The 26399-nt window shown below is 42.5% G+C and overlaps 1 protein-coding gene across 1 annotated transcript; it reads right to left on the bottom strand.

Annotated features, from left to right (window-relative positions):
* Positions 1–6031: 6031 nt before the first annotated feature.
* Positions 6032–25449, bottom strand: LOC149309466 (protein disulfide-isomerase A4-like). The gene is made up of 10 exons (XM_089532506.1): positions 25221–25449; positions 22242–22398; positions 19848–20053; positions 18157–18295; positions 17572–17777; positions 14834–14992; positions 11870–12021; positions 7512–7668; positions 7198–7431; positions 6032–6680 (listed from the first exon to the last, which is right to left on the bottom strand). Exons 1-10 carry the CDS (start codon positions 25315–25317, stop codon positions 6265–6267), a joined length of 1923 nt encoding a protein of 640 aa, XP_089388632.1. The 5' UTR covers positions 25318–25449; the 3' UTR covers positions 6032–6264.
* Positions 25450–26399: the final 950 nt, after the last annotated feature.

The following is a 26399-nucleotide window of genomic DNA, read 5'->3' as shown; positions in this document are numbered from 1 at the left end:
CATGCTGCCAACTTCTTTCTTTAAGTCAGTCCCAAAGGGCTGCAAGATCTCTCTACATACTGATTCCACAGACTGACATGGCTGTATCTTTCAATTCCATAATCTTAAAAATCCATAAAGGATCAAAGAACAGAACAATTAGGATGCAAAAATAGATTAGACATTAATCATAGGCAGTGGATGCAAATTCTGTCAGGAACGAAGTCGTTTTTCTGTTTTGTGATTTGCTGTTTTGTATATGTGCATTTTGTATAGCTGTTTGATTCTGATTCTAAGTTTGGTGGCATTGGGGGGGTTGTATTAATGTTTTGCATTGTGTGTTGCGACTGTATTGTAAATGTATTGAAAATGTTGACTATGTCGTTTTATTTTAGAAAAATACGATGTTTATTAAAATTAATTTAAAAACCCCAATGAAGGATCACCTCATGGACACACCCAGCCCAAGGGGAGCCCCCTCAGCCCCCTCCACCCCTTTCGTCAGGAGCAGTGTTGTCCAAGTAGACCACAAGTTGAACATGAGTGAACAGTGTGATGCGGCAGCTAAAAAGGCCAATGCTATTTTAGGCTGTATCAATAGAAGTATAGTGTCTAGATCAAGAGAAGTAATAGTGCCACTGTATTCCGCTCTGGTCAGGCCCCACCTAGAATATTGTGTCCAGTTCTGGGCGCCACAATTCAGAAAGGACATTGAGAAACTGGAGCGTGTCCAAAGGAGGGCGACAAAAATGGTGAAGGGTCTGGAAACCATGCCCTATGAGGAACGACTTAGGGAGCTGGGGATGTTTAGCCTGGAGAAAAGAAGGTTAAGAGGTGATATGATAGCCCTGTTTAAATATTTGAAAGGATGTCATATTGAGGAGGGAGCAAGCTTGTTTTCTGCTGCTCCAGAGAACAGGACCCGGAACAATGGATGCAAACAGGAAAAGAGATTCCACCTGAACATTAGGAGGAACTTCCTGACAGTAAGGGCTGTTCGGCAATGGAATGCACTTCCTCGGAAGGTGATAGAGTCTCCTTCCTTGGAGGTCTTTAAACAGAGGCTGGATGGCCATCTGTCAGGGATGCTTTGATTTGGATTTCCTGCATGGCAGGGGGTTGGACTGGATGGCCCTTGCGGTCTCTTCCAACTCTATGATTCTATGATTCTATGATTTGTGGGGAATTCCCCGGGATGCGGGGAATTTCTTTCTTTCTTTCTGGGGATTTTGACTGAATAATAAATATTGGGGAATTCTGGGGGTTTTGGGAAACATTCCAGGGAATATCTTTGAGGCTTGTTGGCAACACTGGCCAGGAGAGAGAGCCAAGGCGGGAATGGAAACCGGAAGCTTCCTTCAGCAGGACTTCGGCCAGAGGCGGGGGATCTTTCTTTTTTAATTTCTCTCTCTGTTGTTGTTTGAGATCAGTGATGGCGAACCTATGGCACGCGTGCCAGAGGTGGCACTCAGAGCCCGCTCTGTGGGCACATGTGCTGTCACCCCAGCACAGAGTTTGCCAGAGTTTGTTACTAGAAAGCCAGAGGGACATGGCACTTTGCAATAAATAAATGGGTTTGGGGTTGCACTTTGGGCATTCGGCCTCTAAAAGGTTCACCATCACTGTTTTAGACTGTATGCCGCTTGACAGGGTTTTCTCCCCCCCCATATTTTATTTGTATTATTATCTATTGTTTTATATGTATTTTGTAGAATGTATGCCATTGGCAGGTTTCATTTGTATCGATTTTATTGTATGTACAGCGCTCTGTAAATCTACAGTGCTATATAAATAAAGTATAATAATAATAATTTGATCATTACTATGTAAAGTGCTGTGCAAACTTTACAGCACTCTATACATGTTAATAATAATAATCCTCTGAGGCTGAGAGTGTGACTCGCCTAAAGTCACCCACGGGTTTCATGGCTGAGCTGGGAATCGAACCCTGCGTCTCCAGAGTATCAGTCCAATTACAAGTGATAGGTACTAAACCTGCTACCTCCACCATCTCTAACTGGATTCCAGTCCCCCAAGCCATCCCTTTTTTTTTTTAATTGGCAAGGAAGCAGCCAGGCCTCAAACTGCTATTTAGCATCCCATTCTGACTAGTCTGGAGTTTTCTCCTTCTTGCAATAGGGAGCTGGACCTCCGCCAGGCTTGGGCTTTGGCATCTTGACCAGTGGCATCACTGAGGAGTGGCAGGGGTGCGGACCACACCAGGCAACACCTCAGAAGGCAGGCACTGTGGTTGCTGCTCGTGGCCTGTCTTCTCTGCCAGGAATGAAGAGGGGCAGCACCAGCCTCTTCATCCTCAGGAGGAAGCTCAGAAGCGGTGAAAGGGCAAAGGTGCCCCTGGCAGCCCTGGGTGAGCAGGCACCAGGGGATGCCACTGATCATGACTATATATTAATAGACATAGAAGGGGTTCATGCCACCCCCAACTGACCATTCAATTCTGGCTGGCTGCACCCTCCCCCGGGGCTGAATGGAAGATAAGATGCCAAAAGGGTAGGTATATAGTGCAGAAGCAAACAAAAGTGTGAAAGTGTGACCCATTTCTCCCACCATAACTGTGGGAACTGTACAAGTTAGTAACAGAGGAAAATTAATTCCCCCAGTTGGATCTTAGCCTTCAAACCTATTTCTACCACTGGCTGTGAATAGATGTTGAACCCCATTCCTGAGAGGACTGGAATTCTTCTTTGCTCCTCCCTCCATAACTGTCATCCTTTGGCCTGTGAGGGAGAGAATAGGCTGGCCCAGCTCCACCAGGGGCTAGCCTGAAGATAGAAGCTCCTCCCTCCATAACTGTCATCCTTCGGCCTGGGAGGGAATGAATAGGCTGGCCCAACTCCATCAGGGGCTAGCCTGAAGATAGAGGCTCCTCCCTCCATAACTGTCATCCTTCGGCCAGGGAGGGAGGGAATAGGCTGGCCCAGCTCCACCAGGGCTAGCCTGAAGAAGAGCCCTCCCTCTAGTCCAGGGGTAGGCAACCTTTTTGAGCCGGGGGCCGGGTTGCTGTCCCTCAGACAACGGGGGGGGGGGGCAAAGTGGAGCTTCCACCCTCCGGGGCGGGGCCGCATGCCGGGGGCAGAGCTTCCACCCTCCGGGGGCGGGACCCAGGCCCCGTCAGAGGCCGGCAAAAAACTCCTAGAGGCCTCCTGCCGCCACCGGAGCCCAGTTGGAGGGCCCCAGCGACGGCAACGGGCCTCCTGCCACCGCCGGAGCCCAGTTGGAGGGCCCCGGCAACGGGCCTCCTGCCACCGCCAGAGCCCTGTTGGAGGGCCCCAGCGATGGCAACGGGCCTCCTAGAGGCCTGCTGCCGCCGCCGGAGCCCTATTGGAGGACCCCAGCGATGGTAACGGGACTCCTGCTGCTGCCGGAGTCCTGTGGCAGGGCCCTGGCCCCTGCAACAGGCCTCCCAGAGGCCCGCCGCCGCTGCCGCCAGAGCCCTGTTGCAGAGCCCCAGCCACTGCAACGGGCCTCCGAGAGTCCCATCGTCACCATCGGAGCCCTGTTGCAGGGCCCCGGCGACCGCAACGGGCCTCCTAGAGGCCGCTGCCATTTTGTTTCTCAAAATGGCTGTGAAGTCTTGCGCGATCACGTGAGACTTCGCCGCCATTTTGAGAAACAAAATGGCGGCACCCAGAGCGGCGAAAAGCCGCAATCGGCGGCGGCGGCAGGAGTGTGCAGGGGCAGGCTGAAAGGCCTCAGCGGGCTGCATCCAGGTTGCCGACCCCTGCTCTAGTCCATCTGCCTTGATCCAGGCATCAGAGGGAGAGAAGAACCACTGGACCTCATCCCCTTTCCCACCATTCCCTTCTCCTTTTGTGTCATGTCTTTTAGATTGTAAGCCTGAGGGCAGGGAACCGTCTTATTAAAAATAATTGTAAGCCGCTCTGAGAGTCATTAGGGCTGAAGGGCGGGGTATAAATAACGTAAATAATAATAAATTTGCTGTGTACCATCTGCTACATTCTGTACCCCAATAAAGCTTATCTCATAGCAAGTAATGCATGTCACGGTTCTGCACAAAGTGAAATTTGGGGGGTTGGGGGGGGGGTAGAACTGAGTAATGGGTAAAATTGTACCCATCCACTGTTCAATACAGGTGCCCACCCCCATTTGACACCTTAGGGCTAGATCACTATAGGTTCCAGATTTCGATGATTCCAACTTTTTGACAATACCCTGATCCCTAACCTATCAAATAAATGGGGGACTCCTGTATATTGCATTCCATTTGAGCCAGAGAACATATGTAACTTGGCTGCTGCTCTAGCATTTCCCCCTCAATAGGAAGGCAGAAGACATCTGTGGTGCTAGAACATTTTTGGAAGGCGGTAAAATCAGGCATAGTTCATAATCTTGGCCGATATTTCATGCAAAGTGTTAAGTGATAGCACTGATAGAGAACTAGTCACCTGCTGGTCTTGAGATTTTGCCATCCTCCAGTGCCAAACCTGAGCACAATGCCTGGGGAAGTGTGATAGAATGGAAATTGGAAGAGCTTCAGCACAAGTATCTTTTGAGCGGTAGGAACTGTTGCATATGCCTTATTGTATAATCAAGTGCCACTAAGATGAATGTCTGCAGTATGTTCCTTTTTCTCTGGAAGGGAAGCCATCTCAGGTGGCCTCGGAATAAAATATATAACAAAGGATTATAACTGTTCAAAGTCCACTGATTCCTAAAGGCAAAATGTTGTACCTTCACAACACCTAAAAGTTGTCCTGATGCAAAAGCATGAAGGCTTTCTGAGAAATTCAAGTGTTCTTTGCTTAACAACGGAACTTTTAGCCTCACAAAAGATGCAAGACAACCAAGATCTCAAAGGCAGTAGTTTTTTGTCTTGCAAATGGAATTTAAAATTTATTTCCAGAACTTGAAAAATCTCCCAGTACCCACTTAGCTAGAAGGAGGAGGGGCATGCCTGAATAAATGCCCCTCCATACCATCTGAACTGAGGACAACCGCAACAGCTTGACAAAATACAGGCCTATGATTAACATCATTTTTTTCTTTCTCCTGTATGATTTTAATAACTTTGCCTGATGAAGGAGCTAGTTGAGCTTCAAAAGCTTTAATATGTATATTGTGCATTTTGGTTGGGCCCATAAAGGTATTGCTGTTTTATGGATTTTGGATATTATATTTTGTTATATGGCCAACACCACTACCCCTGGATATATTAGTTATAAAGTATTTGACAAGCTTTTGCAGTATGAAGTAGTCTAATTTAATACTTTTTTTCTTTATTATGCTTCACTACCTGCACTGATCCTCTCTCTCTCTCTCTCTCTCTCTCTATATATATATATATATATATGCGTGCTTTCAGTTCTGCAAGTTCTTCATTTGGTTAATGCTGAACTATGGAACAAACATTTCCAAAAGACTGAAAACTAAGGCTGCATCCACACTGCAGAAATAATTCAGAATTCAGGTTGACACCACTTTAACTGCCATGGCTCAATGCTATGGAATTGTAGTTTTGTTAGGCATTTAGCCTTCTCTGTGAGAGAGGTCTGGTGTCACAACAAGCTAAAGCTGCCAGAATTCCATAACATTGAGCCATGGTAGTTAAAGTGGTGTCAACCTGGATTAATTCTGTAGTGCAGATTCCACCTAAAGTAACAGTAACTCAGTAGGTTTAAGCAATAAACATGGCAATTTTACTTTGAATCAACATTGATTCATCTGTATAAAATATCTGCATTGCAACAGCCAACAACTGATATTTCTCTTGACCAGTTGAAGAATGCTATTCAAAAATGGTGGGAGGTACACATTAAAAACAATTATCCCAGGAATTGTAATTGTGGCTACTGGGAAATCAGTGCCTAAAAAAGGGACAGACAACCAGCTTCATTTAGGATTATTCTTCTGTTCAACAGAAAAACCATGCGAAGTGCCAGACCTGAAACCATCAGTTCATATATTACCACATATGATCAAGAACAAGAGAAATCGTCCTACCTAGAAAACAGAGAAAGAACCCTTTTTTGGGGGGGAAACCTCTCAAAGTGGGAAGAATTGCACTCATTAGTCACAAAAAATAATGTATTTTTCTCAGATCAAAACTGTGTAACAAAAAAAAAAGAAAAAAAAGAAATTAATTCACATCAAAAGTTCAGTGTTCAGATTTGTTTGGTAATACAAAAAAAATCATACTGTGTTTTACTATCCCAAATCCCCTTTTTCTCAAATGCTGCAGATCCCCTCACAGCAATCTTTTAATACGATTCAGTAACACTTCACTGAGCATAACCCATTATCCACTTAAAGTTCTTCTTTTGTTCTGCTCAGTTTGGTGGCATGTTCTTCTACAAATTTGCTCAAGTTCTCCAGATCCCTTTCTCCACTTTCAAATTTAATAGGATTCTTCTTCTTGCTGCTGGGAGCAAAGTAGATGGTAGGGAATCCTTCCACTTTGTAATTGTCATTGGGGACATCATTGGCAGTAGCATCCATTTTGGCAATGACCAGATTTTTCTGATTCTTGTATTTTTTACCTAGCTCACTGTAGATGGGCTCAAGTTTCTTGCAGTGCCCGCACCAGGGAGCATAGAACTCTATGAGGACATCTGTTTTTGGATCCATCACTATAGATTCAAATGTTTTACCAACTACAATCTTCACTGGACCTTTGTTATTTTTTGGTATAGGCTGCGATTTCACAATGGGTTTCAGTTTACCTAACAAAAGGAAAAATGAGAAACACTATAATACAGAGACTGTATCAGCTAAGGCTTCTCCTATCAGAATTAGCCCACTTATGCTAGCTGTTTTATTTGTGCCTCAGATCAGCACAATCCAGTCCCAACATTTGTAAAACTTTCCCTCCAGGTGGTTCTGTGATACAGTGACCCCCAAACTATGGTGTCCCCCAATTCCAGCTCAATATCTAGCTCTGGTGAAGAATTCTGAAGAACTAAAAAGTGTACTCATGATTTTATGACATTTTAGTTGGCACTTACTAGCCATATATACTGTAACATAACCCCCAAAAACATAGAAAGGGTGTTCCACAGGATTTTTTTTGTAAAATCTAATATACTCCATCTATTTGATTTTCAGTGTCAGTATCTTTGTCCCATGGAACTAAATTAGTTTAACTTTTGGGTAAGAATGTACTAGTGGCTAAGGAATTTTATATAGTCATCCTACACTTAAATCTAAGAAAGAACACTGTACACATCTCAAGCAATTTACCTTTTTTGAATAATAAAACAAATTGCCTCAGAACATCAGAATCAAATTCGTCTGGTTCCATTGCATATTTCTTGCCGCCTTCATCGAAGATGGCAGCATTAACATCTTCTCCACTGTCAATCAGTCCCAGGTCTTTTATCTCTGAGGAATAGTCTTCTTCATCAGCAATTGCAAAAGTATATTCTGGGAAGTCCTTAGCTACCTCTAAAACTTTGTTTCGCCAGTACTGAGTAGCTAAAGACAAACACATAATGAAGTTATTAATTTCTGGTTTGTTCTGTAACATCTTTTTAAATATAACCTTTTGTGCTTACCAACACGATAATCAAAGCTGAAGTCTACTGCATAATAAACTACCACCAGAGGTTTCTTATTGTATCTCTTAGCATCATTAGAAGTCTTACGATGGCCCACAAGAGGTAAAGCATATTTCACCACATGGCTTTTCACTTCCCCAGCATCAGTTGATTCCTGTTTACAGAAACAAAAGACACAGAGAATGTAATGCTTCAAAGAGTTTATGATGTGCAGAATGTTGTTCCTGCATCGATCTTAACTGAAAGAACATGTAAAAAAACTTATCAGGATGCCTGAGTGGAAATAAATTTTCCAGCAGAGGTGAGATATTTAGCCCAAATGGTGCAGACAAGACTTCACCCGTTGGCCCGCAGCACCCCCCCCCCCCCATAACCAATAAGGCTACAAGAAATCTCTACTGTCAGTAGTAACTTTAAATTGTTGCACACAAGAGGGATCTGTAGATTTACCCTCTCCTGCCTTCCACTGGTATTAATTTAAGTAATTATTAAGGGGGTGTGGAAGAAGGAGTGAGCGTGATAAAGTGTGAGCAAGAGAAGAGGACAGACAATATGGTTCTAGCCCTGCCCACCTACAACTGGCATGCTCTGATGAATTTCCAGGGGAGTATGGTGGCCCATTGCTACAGGACACCTTGGCTGACAACTTCTGGTGGTAACATTGTGGAAATCATTTCTAAATAATCAATGACTTCAAAACAGCTGGTTTCACAATATAGCTGTATGTTGGTTTTAAGTAGGGGTGCTTACTTCTTTTTATTGACATATTTAACTTATCTGCTTTTGGGTTCAAATTGTAGTTTCATATGTCTTAGGTTTTCGTTTAATTAGCTACCTTGAATGTTATATGGAAAGGAGAGTGCAGATTTAATAAAATATAAAATATCTGCCATCAAAATGGATTTCTATGCCCCTCTCTTCACTTCCTTCCTTACTGGATGCTAGCTGAATATAATATAAAAGCTGAATACTTTACTTGTATTTTTCTAAATGACAATACCAGAATTCTAAAATTTTAGAACACCATACATGGGAAATACATAGTATGGGAAATACATAATAGAAGACTGCTAACAATATTGTTAACTGACAACAAATTAAGGATCTAATAATTAATACAACCTTGTAATTAGAAGTACAGTGCCCCCGCGTCATACATGGGCATGCTTTATGCGGCTTTCCAGTTTACGCTGAAAGCTGTGCATCAGAAGAGGTAATGGTGCACACTGTGGCCACCAATGGGGCTCTAGCATACTCAGTATTTCCTTTCACGAGGGGAGGGGGAGTCCAGAACAGATCCCTTGCGTAAGGGAAGGGCACACTGTAAATTTATTGAATATGACTATGTATTCTAGTATATAAAGAAGAAAGTTATTAGTGAAAAGGTGCAAAAATAAAATGAAAGGATAGAGAAAATAAATAAAAAGGCTGCTGAAAATTAAGATGACATTACATTTTCAAGCCAGTGCTTTAAAATGGATTGAAGAGTGGATTAACCTTAAGAATGAAAGACTATTAAATCTGGAAAGCGATAGATTAAGATTTGGATGGCATGCATTTAAGTGGTTTGACCAACTAAAGAAAAATAAAGATTTTGATCATCATATCTGCAGGAGAGCATTACTGAAAGTTTGGCTAAAAGTAAGAACTTAATTTTATAGATCTTTACCAACTTGGGTCTCCACACAAGAAGCGTTCTTTAATAGATCAAGAGAAAAGGAGCCTTGGATTAGATACAAAGACATCCTGATAAAAGAAGGGGGAAAACTATGCAAAATAAAAACAACAGAACAACTCAAAAAGGAGAATATAAACATTAACTGGTTTACTTATCTACAATTAACAGAAAGATTTATGAAAGACATGAGCAATATGGACATTGTAGAAAAAGAAACCAACCTAGATAAAATTATTTTAAGAAACTATTACATCGTGTTGAGAGACACTGGCAGGATACTGATCACCCAAAAAGGGTGGTCTGCTGGCGCCTTGTTTTGCTGCACAAGGGAGCCGCAGCGGACAAATTGCGCGGCTCCCTCACGCAGCAAAAAACCCCCGCAAAAAGTGGGTTCTTGCAGCGCGATTGTGACAACACAGTGTGCCAATGGCGCACTCACAGCATCACAGGGACGTGTAGACGCTAAGCGTCCTTTGTGTCAAAATGGCAGGGCCCGTGTGTACAGGGCGCCGCCATTTTGATGCCCTCATCACATGCTAGGGTGTGAAGCACGTATGGGCGGTGCGCTCTTGGCCAACCCCTAGCACGTGATGAGGGCGCACAATAGGCCGGTCTGTATAGCGCCAGAGATTTGGAACAAGAAGTACGGTAATAAAACACACGATGGTAAAATGGTCACCAAACATTGGAGAAAACATACAATTGAAACATTGGGAACAAGCCTGGATAAATATGAATAAGTATACGCTCTGTCAAAATTACAAGGAAGATTTTATAAAAATGATGTACCACTGGTATCTTTCACCTACTAAATTAAATAATCTATATAAAACCAGCAATTCAAACTGCTGGAAATGCTCAGATCTACAGGGAGATTTTTTCCATGCATGGTGAAATGTAAACAAGCAAAGAAATTTTGGATTGCTATTCATAAAAAGATGATGGAAATTCTACAAATCAAAATTCCTTTCACACCCCATTTTTTCTTACTAAACATGACATATGAAATAAAAGGGAAACAACACAACTGTATCCTATTATATAAGATAAAGTCGGCGAGACTTCTCTTTGCAAAAGACTGGTGAAAAAAATAGCATTCTTTCAATCGAAGATTGGATTATAAAAACACGGGAAGCTATGGACATTCTATCGGCCTTGATCAGAGGGAAACCAAAAAAGGAAATTGAAGGAGAGTTTGATTCTGTCATACTGGAAATAATTAGAGATTGATTAATTATTATTTAATTCATTCTTACTGCTAAGTATTATGACTTATTGTAAAACAGGAAGGTTGTGAGTGGACATAACTGATGTTGGGCTCAGATGATAAAAGACAATATGCAAAAAGTTTCTTTCTCTATTCTAAAATCTTACTATATGAGGTATGGTTATACTTATTTAATATATTGAAAATCTCAATTTAGTTTTGGAAGGATGAACTAGTGGGAAGAATTGGAGAGAGTTGATACTCCCCCCAATTTATAATCAAACGTTCAAAATTATAAAAGGATAAGGACTTAGAATTTTCTTATTTTTTCTCTTTGGCAGAGATGATCATGTTTGATTTAAGTGCGCTTTATGTAATCAATTGACTAACATAAAAATATAATAAACTAGCATAAAGTAAACAAAGACAGTAATGCGTAGAAACTATGACATAACAAAATGTACAGAAAATTGGGATTACCATATTTTCCGGCGTATAAAGCGACTGGGGGTATAAGACGACCCCCAAGTCGCAGGTCGGCAGCGTCCCTGGCCTCCTATGGGCTGAAGTAAGGTGGTCTTGCACCGACTTGGAGGAGACCTCTGTGAAGGCCTGGAAGCCGGGTACCGTGGCCGGGCTCTCTCTCGCCGCCATTGCTGCTGCAAAAGGCGGCGGAGAAGTGGCTCCAGAGCAGATCGGGCCGAGGGAAACAGGAATAGAGCCGGCCCCTTCTTCCTCGCCCTCACCACTGCTGCCTCCCGGGATATTCCGCTCCTCCAGCGGCTTCCGTGGCATGTTAGAAGTCTGCTGTAGAAGCCACTGGAGGAGCGGAGTATCCCGGGAGGCAGCGGCGGTGAGGGCAAGGAAGGAGGGGCCGGCTCTGTTCCTGTTTCCCTTGGCCCAATTGGCTCTGGAGCCGCTTCTCCGCCACCTTTTGCAGCAGCAATGGCGGCGAGAGAGAGCCTGGCTGCAGTGCCTTCTGGGAAGGGAACTGCAAGGACCCCAGAGACAGAGAGGTGGCTAAACCATTCGCCTGTCTTTGGGGTCAGAAACCGGCGTATAAGAAGTCGTCTTATACGCCGGAAAATACTTTTTTTTGTTAAAGAAAAAAGGATAGTAGTGAGACACTAGGAAGTCTACCATAACTATATAAGCTACACACAAAAGAAATATGTATAAATGTATCTGTTCTATGTCTCAGTATTGATTCTGAGGGAAGAGGATGGGAGGGGAGGAAGATATATATAACGGTATTAGTATAGGTAAATATATACAATTGTATATGTATATATAAAAATGTGAATGTGCCTGTGGGAATTTTGTCCGTTACAAGAAATAAAATATATATTGGAAAAAAAAGAAATTGAAAATGCAACTTGGAACATCAAGGAGCAGCAGGCAAAATGGCACACAAAAAAGAATAAAGGTGATCCATTTATCTCTAATAATAGCTTTGACATAACTACTCACTTTAATATCTAATACATGCATTTTAGACTCATATTTTGACTGAAATTTTTCAGGTTGCATCACCACCACTTTCCCAGCATCCGTTTTTAGAAAGCTTGAAATTTCTTTGCTGAAGGTATGATAGAACTTGTAATCTTCTCTTAGATTGTTAGCTGAAAGACAAGAAAAGAGTTGGAATGCAGGATTTCTAATTATAGAGCACTATTACTTTTTAGTCCAGTGGTTCTTACCATGGACTCTCTTTAAATATCTTTTGTTGGCATGGACCACCAAGACTTAACAACATTTAAAGCCCTAAAGTGCATCAAATATTTAATGTTGCTCACCAAAGGTCTTCTAATTTAGAACCAAGGAATGAATAAATAAATGCACACTCCTAATATATTTTCTATTAGAATGATTCCATACAAATTTAAAATAACAATCATACCCAAACTTACTATTTTATTTATTTAATTAATTAATTAATGGGAAGGCTGGCATTGCATTTCTCTTACAAGCATTATTATAAGCCAATCCCCTTGCAATTTGACCATCCTAATACAATTGGAAATATACAGTAGTCGCCCGTCTATCCATGGAGGTTCTGTTCTGGACCCCAGCTTCACTGATAGAAAAAAAGTATGGGGCCTCAATTCCCATTATTGTCAATGGATGGAAGACTGTGTTGATGTGGCCATGTGCACATGCCGCCATTAACAATAATGAGGCGGGGTCATCCATGGATGCTCCGATCCACGCATGGCTAGCCTACCAATACAAGTGTTGACTCTAAGCTACAGTCTACAATGGGGTTTACTCCTAGGTAAGCGCAAAAGAAGGAACAGTTCGAAATAAAACTTGTAGTGGATTCCAGTGACTCCAGTGTCACTAAGTTTGTGAACCCACTCCAATTTTTACTTTCAAGTGTTCCTCCCTCACCACCTTTCTTTATCTCCAGCTGCTGGGAAAGCGGGGAAGGAGGGAAACCATTACAGCTAATGCTGTTACTTCAACCACATTCACTGTATAATGTTTTTTTTTATCATGTGATTCAATGTTGTTATCATAATTATTATCAACTACCCATAGCAAATGTATTTCATCCTTTTCTTAAAAGATTTCTTTGCTCAAAAGCCATCAGCACAAAGCAAGTGGGCAGCAAAAATTCCTTAAATGTTTTCCACATTTTCAGGTATCAAACAAGCCATAGTGAATCTTGGGATTGTGCATTTCCCTTCTGAGGGAAGCAAAAGGCAGTGCATTCAAATCTAAAAAAGAAATTAATCTTTTTGTCAGGGTAGAGAGAAGAGAAGATGGACTGCATGATTCCAAGTTTTGTTGTGTGATTGTTAGTAAATCTGAGCTTGACTACTATGTACACTAGTATTTAGCTTTATCTGTCCTGATTATTATTGTTGTGCACCTTCAAGTTTTTTTCTGACTTATAAGGTGACCCTATCATGGGACCCCTGACAAGATTTGTTCAGAGGAGTGTTGACTTTGCCTTACTCTCAGGTTGAGAGTGTGTGATTTACCAAAGATCACTCAGTGGATTTCCATGGCTGATTTGGCATTTGAACCCTTGTCTCCAGTCATAGCCCAACACTCAAACCACCAAATACTCTATGTTATCAAACAAACTGCACATTTTGAGAGTATGAGTAGTCCAATTGCTGATGAAGGATCTCAGACCTGGTCTCCTTAAGTCCTGGTCAAACACTCAAATTACTAAATTATTCTCTTTCTTCCAGAAACCTATGAGGCAGGCACTTAATAAAGAGAGCCTTCTCTCCAATCCATCTGATACCATCCAGCCTCAGAGGGAGAGAGGTAGGCCAGCTCCATTGGGCCTAGCCAGAGTAAGAAGGAGAGCCCTCCCTCCAGTCCATCTGCCATGGTACAGGCCTCAGAGGGAGAGTAGAACCTCTGGACCTGAACCCCTTCCCCACTGCCATTCCCTTCTCCTTTCGTATCATGATTTTTAGCTTGTAAGGCTGAGGGCAGGGAACCATCTAATTAACGATTTGTAAGCTGCTCTGAGAGCCTTTGTGGCTGAAGAGCGGGATATAAATACTCCAAATAAATAAATAAATAAAAATAAATTATTTCCACTGAAGGAGGGAAAGACAAGTGGAACACAGCTGCTGGAGAGAGGGATGTGCTCAGATGTATATGAAAAACTGAGATGGGACTACAGGAGGCCAAGCTAAGTTTCAGATGGTTCTTCCTTATTTGGTGAAGGCTGAACAACTTTTTCTTGAAAGACAAAATCCACTGTGGCGGAGTTCATTTAAGGAGGCACTTAAGACGGATCTCTTTTGGCGGGTTTATCCAGATAAAATGCTTCACTTCTGGTTATGATGTTATGTTTTCTAAATGTTTTATATGTTCTAGATGTTTTAGCTATTTTATTGAATTAATAATAATGTCAGTGTTTAATTGATTGTATTTTATATCTGTACTGTGTTAATTTGTTGATGTAATCCCTCCTCGATCCACAGGAAGAGGTGGCAAAATACAAATAAAAATTATTATTATTATTGTTGGAAAACTGGCCATATCCTGTGGGTCAAAGTGAGCAAGAGTTTGAGGGAAATTCATACCAAGGGTTCTCCTGTCTTTCCTTGCCCAACAGGATAAGAGTGAAATATTTTCTTCCTAGTTCACCTCCCAAATTCTGACATACAGGCCCCACAGTGATCAATCCCATTATCTTAATGAATGTGGGGAACCTATTTCATTAGATGGCCAAGTGAGGGAACTGTTCCAGCCATGGTCTCTACATCATTCAGCATTTTATGAATCCCTAATCATGTTTTCTTCATATTCATTTCTTCTTTCAGATAAAGTTTCAATTGTCTTAGCTTCTCTTTATAAAGTGCTTCATTGAACAAACCCTGAACTCAAACTCTCTAAGGCACTTTCTGCACACAGCCATTAAGCATGTTTTCATAAGTTATCTACTAATAAGGAAAGGCTCACCAGCATCTTGATAAAGTTGGTAGGCTGGATCTTGGTCTCCTTTGAACACTCCTATGATGATTACATCATCTCCATCTTTCACAAATTCTTGTACTTGTTTAGTAGCCTGTATTTGTTTGGATGGTGGACCAGCTTGTTCTATCATGTAGTCAACAATTCCTGTTAATAAAAAAAAGTTTCTTAATATTGGTTGTGGGGAAAAAGTAGGACTAAGAAAAAGTCACAGTTTTAAGATTAAACCATATTTAGTGTTGGGTTGGGTTGTTTTTTAAATCCAGGCACTTTAATTTTGCTCTCTACCAACTGAAACTTGCATTTGTTCTAGAAAAGTGATTCCACTTAATATAAAAGCCAATTTGATGAAGAACTTTAGAACTGTAATATTTTCAAATAATGGATTTTTTTTTGAGTGGTCATATTTATGCTCTTGTCTACTCAGAGACATAACATCTGAGATTATATACAGGAGGGTTTGGCAGCACATGGTCCTTTATGGCGGTTTATAAATGCCTCATTATAATGGGATTGAGAGAATGTGTTTATTAGAGAAATTAAGGTAAATTATGGTTATGTATGTGACATACAGTTGGCCCTCCTTATCCATGATTCTTTATCCATGGATTCAATCATCCATGGTTTGAAAACATTGTTTAAAATATATAAATCGCTAAAAGCAAACTTTGATTTTACCATTGTATATAAAGGACATTCTACTATGATGCTGTATTTCATGAGACTTGCATATCCAGAGATATTGGTATCCATGGGAAGACCTGAAAGCAAACCCTAGTGGATACCAAGGGCCCACTGTATACAGTAAATGTAACAAGGTAAGTTCAGTTGAGAAAGGATGAGGGCATACAATGTTGGGAGTAACTGCTGATTGGTTGAATGTTTGTATGAGGTTTTTAAAAGGCTAGGTAAACATCACTCAGAGAATGAGAGATATGGGTCAGTCAAAGCTGTAAACTAGAGTTAAGAAATATGAGAGTGAGATGGGAGATAGTGTCAGTCAGGATTTAGATATGTAAAAAATTAGCAATTTTTAATTGTATGTTGAACTTAAGTTTAATAAATTAATTTCTGTATTATATACTTGTGTCTCTGAGAAAGCTACAGTAGTGTTACTGGTGTGGATGAATTAGGACACACAGGCGGGATACAGACTGCCGCTTTGCGGCGGTCTCCCGCCGGCGCCATTTGCTCCGCGAGGGAGCCGCAGCAGTCAAACCGCGCGGCTCCCGCGCGGAGCAAAAAAGAAGCTCCAAAATGGAGCTTCTTCTTGCGGCGCCTTTATGACGTCGCGAGGCGCCTGGCGCGGACTCGCGACGTCATAGGCGTCGCGACACGTCTGGACGCTATGCGTCCAGTACGTAAAGATGGCGGCGCCCATGTGGAAGGGGCGCCGCCATCTTGTACGTATTCTATACGTACTAGGGTTAGGGGGGTGCGGAAGCACCGCCCCTTCCTAACCCTAGTACGTATAGAAGACGTACTATATGGCGGTATGTATCCCGCCACAGTGTCTTTGGTGCAAGAGTGGCAGTGTCCTGTGGTAAGATTATATGCACAGGAATGACTAGGATATCTAGGTCATCATATTTAGTGTCACAGCTGCGGACAAGTGAAACACTCATATTTGGTGCGATAGAAGGATAATCCTCACATCCATCCCATACATTACTATTGGAAACTTGATACTATGGAAATCATGTCTGCACTTCTCTTGGGAAAGAGGGTGTACAGGGAATGTGTGCCTTTCCCCCAATATTATCAGGGCACTGACAGTCCACAAAAGTGATAACCACTGGGATTGGATAGAAGTTGGAAATTTTTGGCCCTCTGGAGGCTTTGGACTACAACCTGCATAAATCCTTACCCCAGGTCATGCTTACTGGGAGTTCTGGAAGCTTAAGTTCCAGAACTTAATTTGCAAGGCCAGAGATTCTCTATCTGAAATCAAGTTCATGCAAGTACTTCCCACACCAGAGTCAGATACCCTCATGGGAGTAAAATGGAGGGAAAGTGTTTTTGTAGAAAGCATCTAAATGATGCAGAACTCAAAATTATACTAAAAACAACACAGAGACAGGGGCTATGTGAAAAGGTTAATATTGGGAAAATATATAACATCAAAATAGTTAATTACATCATCCTACTGAGTGAGCATGACTTTTTAAACAAATATACATCATCCTGCCAATCTACAAACACAAAAGTATTAATATTAAAGCTACCAAAAAAAAAAAAAAGGCAGTTCCAAAGTCATACTAAATTTTTTTCAAATTTGCTCTCATCTGTGTTTACACAATCAAAACTGCCTATTTGGTTTTCTATACTGTAGAATTTAAATCAAACCATACAGCCTATTCAGCCACACAGTTGTGGGAAACTATCATTTAGAAGAGGGTGAATGCAGATATGCAGAATGTGGAAATCTAATAGCAGCTTCAGGATAGCTGTGATTAAAAAACAATGCTGAGATGATTGCTGAGATATTGCATATTACCATACCAAAGTGTTCAAAAGAAAAGTGACAGAATGCATGAGCATGATATGTATTCTGTCAATCATTCTGATACTGTGTTCTGAGGAACCATAGGGTCCTTTAAAAAAAAAACCTTCAGCAATCCTCAGTGAGAAAATCAGCTGTTGGTGGATCAATATCCCAGAAAATGCAAATAGGTTCCAATTCAATATTTATTGCAAAGATGACAAAGAAAGGTACTTCACCATACCATATTTTTCTCTTGGACCATTGTACTCAAAAGATTTGCCTTTGCGGAAGATCTTGAGAGTTGGGTATCCCGACACATCAAACCTCTTTGCAAGGTCTGTTTCAGCAATAGCATCAACTTTTGCAAGGGGAATAGGTGGAGTACGTTTCCTAAGCTCCTTAGCTGCTTTCTCATATTCTGGAGCCAATCTTTTGCAGTGCCCACACCTGAATTGGGAAGGGGAAAAAAGGAAGGTAGTGATCAAGTGAACAAGCCAATACTGTAACCTGTCATATGCCTGCTTTCAAATTAATGAACAAAAAACAGAATGGAAAATAGCAGGGAAATAAAACAAGCAAGGTCATCTTGATTATACTCTGCAATTATAGATCCATATCAGGAAAGCACAATCAGTACCAGGAAACCATAATTCCTTGCTGGAGGCAAGGGATTATGGGAGCTATAATCCAAAACATTGAACCAGTCAAAGGTTTCCTATACGAATCTTGATAATTTGCATGCAAGTGATTTCATGTTCTTTTATGAAAGTAACCAATATATGGAAATTGTGAAACTCAACAGGCAAAACGTGTGGTTTCAACTTACCATGGGGCATAGAATTCAACCAGAATTATGTCAGCCTCATTCACAGTTTCATCAAAGTTATCTTTGGTCAAAACTAATGTTGCATCTGGAGGAGGGATCCAATCAGGCTCTGAAATTTCTTTCACTTTAGCCACAATTTCTAAAAAGAGAATGGAAGAATTGACATTTTTTTTCTTAACTAGAAAAAAATACAGTCATCCCTCCATATTTGCGGCTTTGATATTTGCGGATTTGATTATTCACGGATTTCATTAATATGTTCTCTCTAGGACTGTCTAGGTCCTCCAGTGCAACTCTGTGGTCAACTTTAACTAAAAGTTGCACTGAAAGTCCATTTGTAGCTACTCCAATGCCATTCTATGGTCAGTATATGTTGGACATTGACCAAAGAGTTGCACTGGAGGACCTAGAGATTCCTAGAGAGGTGTTCTCTCAGGTAAAAACAGTGTTTTTGTTATTTGCAGTTTTTCCATATTCACGGGGGTCTTGTTCCCCTAACCCTAGCGAATATGGAGGGACAACTGTACATCCTATTTTGATGTATTGTAGATATGCAGGACAGCTTGTGTGAAGCAAGGACCTCTAGATTGAAAGCAGGCTATTTCCACGAGACCAACAAAATTCAGGACAGAAGGGACCTAACCATCCTTTGGCAAGTTTAGTTGTCACTGGACCATGAACTCAAATGGAGCACTTCTCACTCCAATGAGAGAAAAACTGAACAACTAGTCTCTTATGCGGAAGTATAGGTGTATACCTGAGTAGCTGGCTTCATTAAACACCTGTCTGTCTGATGCTGCTGCAATGCAGCTACGATTTTGCAATAAAAACACCCACTTAAATTTGTCAAACACTTTGAGGCCATCTTTTTACCAAAATTAGCAAAATATAAAAGTATGAAAACTGAGCCTGCAGTTTGCCTATGATCTGTAAAATAAATTTGGTCATGCTGAATATATTTTAAAGATTGTAATGCAAAGTATGGTTGCTTTAGGATTACTTTGCACACGCTAATGAGGTTTACAAATATTTTGTACATCCCTTTACCGACTTCTGTACTAAAAGAGGTTGAAGATACTTGTTGTGTGAACAAAGCCTACACATCTGACCGTGGAAAAATTGTAGTTACAGTTGGCTCTCCACATTTGTGGCTTTGACTTTTGCAGATTTGATTATTATGTTCTCTCTAGGAATCTAGATCCTCCAGTGCAACTCTTCCAGAAGCTGACTATAGAGTTGTGCTGGAGAACCTAGAAGTTCCTAGAGAAAACACTTCTTTGGACATTTGTCCTCCAGCATGATTCTATGATCAACATCTGGCAGATGTTGACCATAGTTGCACTGGAGGACCTGGAGATTCCTAGAGAAGTGTTTTCTTAGGTAAGAAGAATAGTGTTTTTGTGATTTTTCCACATTCACGGGTTCCTTCATCCCTAACCCCAGAGAATGTAGAGGGACCATTGTACTTGCACAGTTCTATAAATGGATCCTTGAAACATGCAAAGCAGCACTTGTCTGTTTTAGAAAATAACACTCAAGTTAGCCTCATAGATGTGGCTTAACTACAGGCTAAATGCAGGCTGCAGCACAAACAGTGCAAAAAAAATATTGCAGCCTGCATTTAAAATAGGATTCCACATCCTTCATTTCATTTGTTAGAAATAACTAAAAAGATACATAGTATTCCTTACCTGCCTCTGTTCTTGAGCCTTCATAATCCACAGGTTGCCCCTTCTTCAAGATTTTGATGGTTGGGTAACCACTAACATCAAAGCGGCCTGACACAGCAGAAGCTGATGTAGCATCTATTTTAGCAACTGGGATGGGAGGATCATTTTCTTTCAGTGTTTTGGCTATTTTTTCATATTCTGGAGCAAACTGCTTGCAGTGCCCACACCTAGACAGAGAAGTGAGGAAGGGAGAGAAGAAAATTCAGTTAAGTTTTAAACTTTACAATTCAGTTTCTACACCACAGCAAGGAAGCATCTGAACAAGAACAAGACTGATTTTATTTCAATACACTGTTTGGCCAGGCAGCATACCTATTCAAAAATAATGTTTTTGGGCCTGTGTTGTTGAACAATTGGCAACTAAGGTGGGTCTATCCTTTTATATGCCATGCAAACTATACAGCCACTCTAACATGTCCAAAAGTGAAATCTAATTCTGGAAACCAGCCAAAACAGAGATGATTTCCATGGGGATAGAGACTGAGGACAAGGAAAGTCAAACTACTATATTTTGTGTTGATTTCATTTGTTTTTTAAAACTTTTTTCAGCCATTTTTTTCTAGCTGAAGTGCTACATTGTAAAGGGTGGGGGGGGGGGGTTATTTATTCATTTGATTTAGATTTCGTGTTTCTCCCCGGAGGGGACCCAAGGCAGCTCACAAATAAAATTCTAAAAACCTATTACAATAACACAGTTGAAATTTCATCTAAAAACAATATAAAATTACAAATATTAAAACCACACTAAAACCATGATATCCACCCTATATAACAAATAGCAAGCCACCCCATGATTATACATTAAAAGCCAGCTTGAATAAAGCCATTTTGGCTTGCCAACGAAAGGCAAGTAAGGAAGGGGGGGGGGCAGCCTTGCTTCTCGTGTGCACAAATTTTCTCTGCCATTTAGCAGGTTTAGCATTAAAAATATGTTGATATTGATATTTTCCCCATTCTCAACATGCTATTGTCTTTTTTCCCAAATAAATGGGGGTATAGTATGAAGAACAGGCCAAATCCTTGTAGATACAAGCTGGAATCTTTTTGGTAACATACAGGTGAATAACCTTTGGTTATGTAAGCATATGTTGTTTGGGCAATATTGTGGAAGAAAATATTAAATGCGTCATAGTGAAATATAGACACACACCCGCACATACTACTTCAAAGGGCTGTAGAACACTCCCTTGCCCCCACAGAGTGCCCTTCAGTGACTGGGAGGTAAAGGGTAGTAGTCAGCTACAGTTCTGTAGCTAGGAGAAGACAGTTGACTTCTGAGCAAGTACAGTATTCACACTGGAGTTTCAGAACAGAATCACCACCTCTCTTACTCCAGTTGCAGAACTGTACAGACATGCATCTAGTTTTAGCCCAGCTAATTAATGGCTAGCAAAGCAAACTAATGCCTTTTTAATATGCCTTCTGGCAGAATGAAAGGGCTATAAGCCATGAAGGAAGTGTTACTCTCTGCCCACACAATACAGGTTTGCACCCATATTGCGTTGATTCAAAAAGCTCAGTAACATCACATTTTGTCAATACTCAAAGGAACTACTATAAAATGTAAAAGATGTAATAGATGTATGCTATACACTCAAACTTAATATACCATGTACATTACACTTGCACCAACTACTCTACCACATTTACAAATAACCCATGTTCATTCTGAATCAGGATTTCGGAACAGTCTGAAATACATTAGGAAAACTCAGGAAGTCAGAGCTGCATACACACTGCAAAAAATGATCCCGTTTGACATGACTTTAACTCAATGATATGGAATTTTGGGAAATGCAGTTTGTTGCAGCACCAGAACTCTGACAAAGACGACTAAATGTCTCACAAAACTACAATTCACAGAATTCCATACATTTGAACCGTGGTGCTTAAATAAATAATTATAATAATAAAACTTTTATTTGTATCCCGCTTTTCTGTGACGAGACAATCAAAGCGGCTCACAACACATTAAAATCCACATTTACAAAATTAGGTCCCAAATTCGCCCCTTAAAACAGGATTAACCATGTTTCAATTAAAATATCTATTAAAAACACAATAAAAAATACAATGAGGACAGAGCGGTGGGCTAATACATGATGTGCTTAAAATAGTGTCAAACTGGATTATTTCTGCAGTGTGGATACAGCGCAGGTTACAATTAAACTTATTGATGCCAGTGTTGCCATTTTCTTTGTGCATAAAGGTGATGAGGATTCATATTGTGGAGGGCAAATTATAAAGAATATTTATCATGTAACCAACAACACACATGTGGCAGATATCTCTCTACCAATATGTGTAAACTGGTTTCGAGAGAGAAGATGGAAGTTCTGGAAGCAGCAAGCTTACCATGGAGCATAGAACTCAAGAAGCACAGTATCTTTGCCTTCAACAAAAGTATCAAAGTTTGCATCATTCAACACCAATACACCATTTTCCTCTTTTATTTCTCTATCATCGTCATCTTCATCATCTATATCATCAGTCTCTTCTTCAGAAACAGGCTCTGTTCAGAGGAGAAAATTATCCTTAATACATGAAATCTGACATTGCAATACACAGGAAGTCCACTGAAACCATCCTATTTCAGTAAGTCCCAAATCTGTCATGGCCTTAACCTCAGGGAAGAACTGCTGGACTTGATCCCTTTCCCCATTGCCATTCCCTTCCCCTTTTGTGTCATGTCTTTTGTAATCCTGAGGGCAGGGTACTGTCTTATTAACAACTAGTAATCCACTCTAAGAGCATCCATCTTTCTCTCAAGTTTTCAGTTATAATATGCAAAAAAGGGAAAGGGGGCCGGAAGCAATCTTGCAGCCCTTTTAAGACTAACTGGTTTATGTTTTAGCATGAGCTCGTCTAGATATCTAAGGAAGTGGACTGATATCCATGAAAGCTCATGAAAAAAACACAAACCAGTTAGTCTTAAAAAGTATTGCTAGATTCCATTTTTCTCACCTTCCCCTTTTCTTAAGTTGCAATAATAACAAAACAATACCTTGAAAAGTGCCAGACAGGTCATAATTATTATGATAGTGAATAGAATTAGGCTTGGTAGCCACATACTGTGCAAGCTAGTTCTAGTAAAAACAGATACATGTTTGTGATAAAATGAGATCTTAATGGTGTCCCAGTGGTCGGAACAAACAAGTGTCCCAGTCAAGTAGTGGCATGAAGGGGGGGGGGGCTCATTTTTTATATTAGGCTGCTATGTTGACCAGGACTATGGGAGTTGCAGTCCCACAAGATATGGAGTAACCCATGTTCCTCAGCCCTGCGCTAAACCAAATACCTTACATTGTTGTTGAAATATTTTAGTTGACATAAATACGCACTTGTTTTTCCCCAGCATCAGTATGCTTAAATTAAAGCTTACAGTCTGTACTGATGGAAGCTCCAATAACTACTATATGAAAGGGCAAATAGACTCCCTCGCCCTGCAGTAAATACAATCCATGCTGAAAGGCAATTGTGTGACCACCTTTTTCAAAACCCCTTAAGTAATACTTACATTTAGTTCATCTGTCCCAAAGATTATAATACCCTTACTTTAACTCATATGTTTGGACAACACTGAGCTAACTGAGAAAGAAATGACTGAGCTTAGATGTAAATATTTGCCTTTAAAGCTGGCTTTGGTCTCAAGGTGAAATAATTACAGGGTTTAGGATGGTTTGATTACAGTGAGAAATTGTAACATGGGTCTCTCCAGAGAACTCCTTTGTATGACAACAAATAATTTACACAGTCTGGCATGAATGCCAGGTGTATGCAATACTTGACTTTGGCGGATTATAGACCGCCGCTTTGAGGCGGTCTGCCGCCGCCGCCGCTTGCTCCGTAAGGGAGCCGTCGCAGCCACACTGCGCAGCTCCCTTGCGGAGCAAAAAAGAAGCTCCAAAATGGAGCTTCTTTCTGCGGCGCCCTAATGACGTCGCGAGGCGCCACTGGCGCACTCACGACGTCACAGGTACCGCGACACGTTCGGACGCACAGCGTCCTATACGTAAAGATGGTGCCGGCCGTGTGGAACGGCCGGCGCCATATTGTACGGACAGAGTCTGTATTAGAGCCAGGGGCGTCTAGAAGAGACGCCCCTTTTTTAAAAGGGGACGTCCTGTGGATGTCCCAAGTGCCGGTCTGTAACCGGCCATTGTTTCCAAGCTCAATGGGAGGAAGTCCAACTGAAAAGCCATGCAGGTCTACACACACTGCCTTCACATCAGCAACCACTGTCTGCAGAGTAAATACCAGCCGCTCTCCAGGTTTCCAGGCTGGTCTTTCCTCCTCCTGTCTGAGAGGCTGCCAGTCTTCGCTCTTGACCTCTTGCTCATTCACTAATATTCACCTCAGTCGCCAGGTATTGAAACCTAGTATCTTCTTGTTATAGATAAATCCCAAAATGTATAGAAACATAACATACATCTGAGTGATCCATTCATCATCCCTTTACTTCCCCTCACTGCAAAAACCACTTTGCTAGTTCAGAAAAGTACCTCTCACCCTCAGGAAGCCACCATCATCATCTCAGGCCTGTTACAGACTGACAAAATAAAGCTGCTTGGGGTCTCTTTGGAGGTATGCTATTTAAATGATCCATGGGTCCTAAGAGCCCGGAGGTCTTGCCAAAGCCACACTCCATTCCTAAGCACTGGAGTGCAGCTTTGGTGCAGCTTCTGGATTCTTAGGATGCATGTATCATTTAAATAGCATACCTCCAAAGAGACCCCAAGCAGCTTTATTTTGTCAGTCTGGAACAGGCCTGAGTTTCTTCCCTGCTGCAGCCCCCAAAGAGTTGAACCCAAGGGACAGACTGCCTCTTAACACAGAGGCTCTCCGGAGGGCAAAAAGGAAAGAGCAGAGTCCTTCCTTGGCCAGTTTTAGCAGCCTCCCAGGGCTCTGATGCTGCTGCTGCTGCTGCTGGTGCTGAGCAAGCGGGTCTTTCCGCACAGAGGCAGCGCTTAAGGTTGTGGCGCTAAGAAGGCAAGGAAGAAGAAGAAGAAGAAGAAGCAGAGCAGTTCTGGAAATGTGCGGAAGGCCTTCTTCGCCCACGGGCTGAGATTTCCTGAGGCAGGCACTCGTCCCTCCATATCTGCGGCCTCGATGATTGGTGGATGGTATTAGTACGTTCTCTCTGGGGATCTCTGGGTCCTCCGCTGCAACTCTATGCCCAACTTTAACCAAAGGTTGCTCCGAAAGACCCAGGGATCCCTGGAGGAGACACTCTGCCAGGCCCTGCAGCTCCTCCAGAGCACTTCTACGGAGCGGCGCTGGAGGGAGGGCCAGAGATCGCTTCCAAGGGCCCTTGGCGGGAAGGAGGGCGCCTACCTTCCCCGGGGGGCTCCTCCTGGCTCCTGGCCCGCCTTGGAAGGAGCGCCAGCGCCAGCAGAACCAGGGCCAGCAGGAAGGCTCCCCGGGCGCCCATCGCTCTCTCCTTCGGGCTCAGGAAAGCCCTCTTTCTCTTTTAGCAGCGGGGCCTGCCTTTCTCGGGCCCTTCGCTGCTTGAAGGCGGCCTCCTGGCGCTGCGCGGCTGCGAGGGAGAAGGAGAGGGAAGGCTTCCCCCGGCGGCGATGCTCCGCCTCCTGCCGCCAGGGCTGGGCGCGGGCTTTAAGAGGGCGCCGCCGCGCGCTTGCCCTGAGCTGCAGGCCTTTGATTGGCTGCGCAGAAACCCACCAATCAGCGCCCGCCACTCAGGGATCAAAGAGAGGAAGAGGGGAGGGGCGGAGACAAAGGGAAGGGGCGGGGCCTCAATGCCTGCGAGGCCACGTGGCGCCTTGCGATTGGCCGGGGCGCGCCGTTGCGCTGGGCTTCGGCTGGTTCGCTCCCTCCTTCCGTCTGGCCAGGAGACAGGAGTAGAAACTGGGAGAGAGGAGCTGGAGGGTCTCGGGGTGGGAGTAGCGCTCACGTGTCTGACACGGTTCCCCCAGAAGCAGACCCTCTGGGAAGGTCTGAGGATGCTTCAGGCAGCAGGAGCTGAAAGATCAGCCCCAGAGTCTGAGGATGGAAAGGGCAGAGCTCTCAGTCTGCCTCTTCCTCTCGCCAGGAAAACTCCAGGTCTCTGAAACCGTTCTTTGAAAACTGTTATAGCAATACGAAGGCTCTATCAGGCAGGAGAAAGAGATGCCTATGAAGAGCATAGAGACCATTCATTCCATAGAAGTACAGTGGAACCTCGCCATACGTGCGCTCGCCATACGCGGCCTTGAGCATACGCACTCAAGCTGCGGCGCGCATGTGGGGCGGAAGGGGTGGCGCGTCCCATTCAATTCAATGGGCGCGTGCGCGCCGCGCCGCCGTGCACGAGCCCCATTGTTTACAATGGGGCTCGAGCATAGGCAGAAATCGCCACATGTGGCAGGATCTGGAACGGATCCCCCGCGTATGGCGAGGTTTCACTGTATAGTGTCTAGATCAAGAGAAGTAATAGTGCCACTCTATTCTGCTCTGGTCAGGCCCCACCTGGAATACTGTGTCCAGTTCTGGGCACCACAATTCAAAAAGAAACTG

The sequence above is a fragment of the Sceloporus occidentalis genome, unplaced genomic scaffold (genome assembly GCF_023333645.1).
Source record: "Sceloporus occidentalis isolate IW3139 unplaced genomic scaffold, rSceOcc1.0.p SCAF_7, whole genome shotgun sequence".
NCBI classification, from domain to species: domain Eukaryota; kingdom Metazoa; phylum Chordata; class Lepidosauria; order Squamata; family Phrynosomatidae; genus Sceloporus; species Sceloporus occidentalis.
Note: the sequence above shows the minus strand (reverse complement) of the source record. Positions and strands in the feature narration are given on the sequence as shown.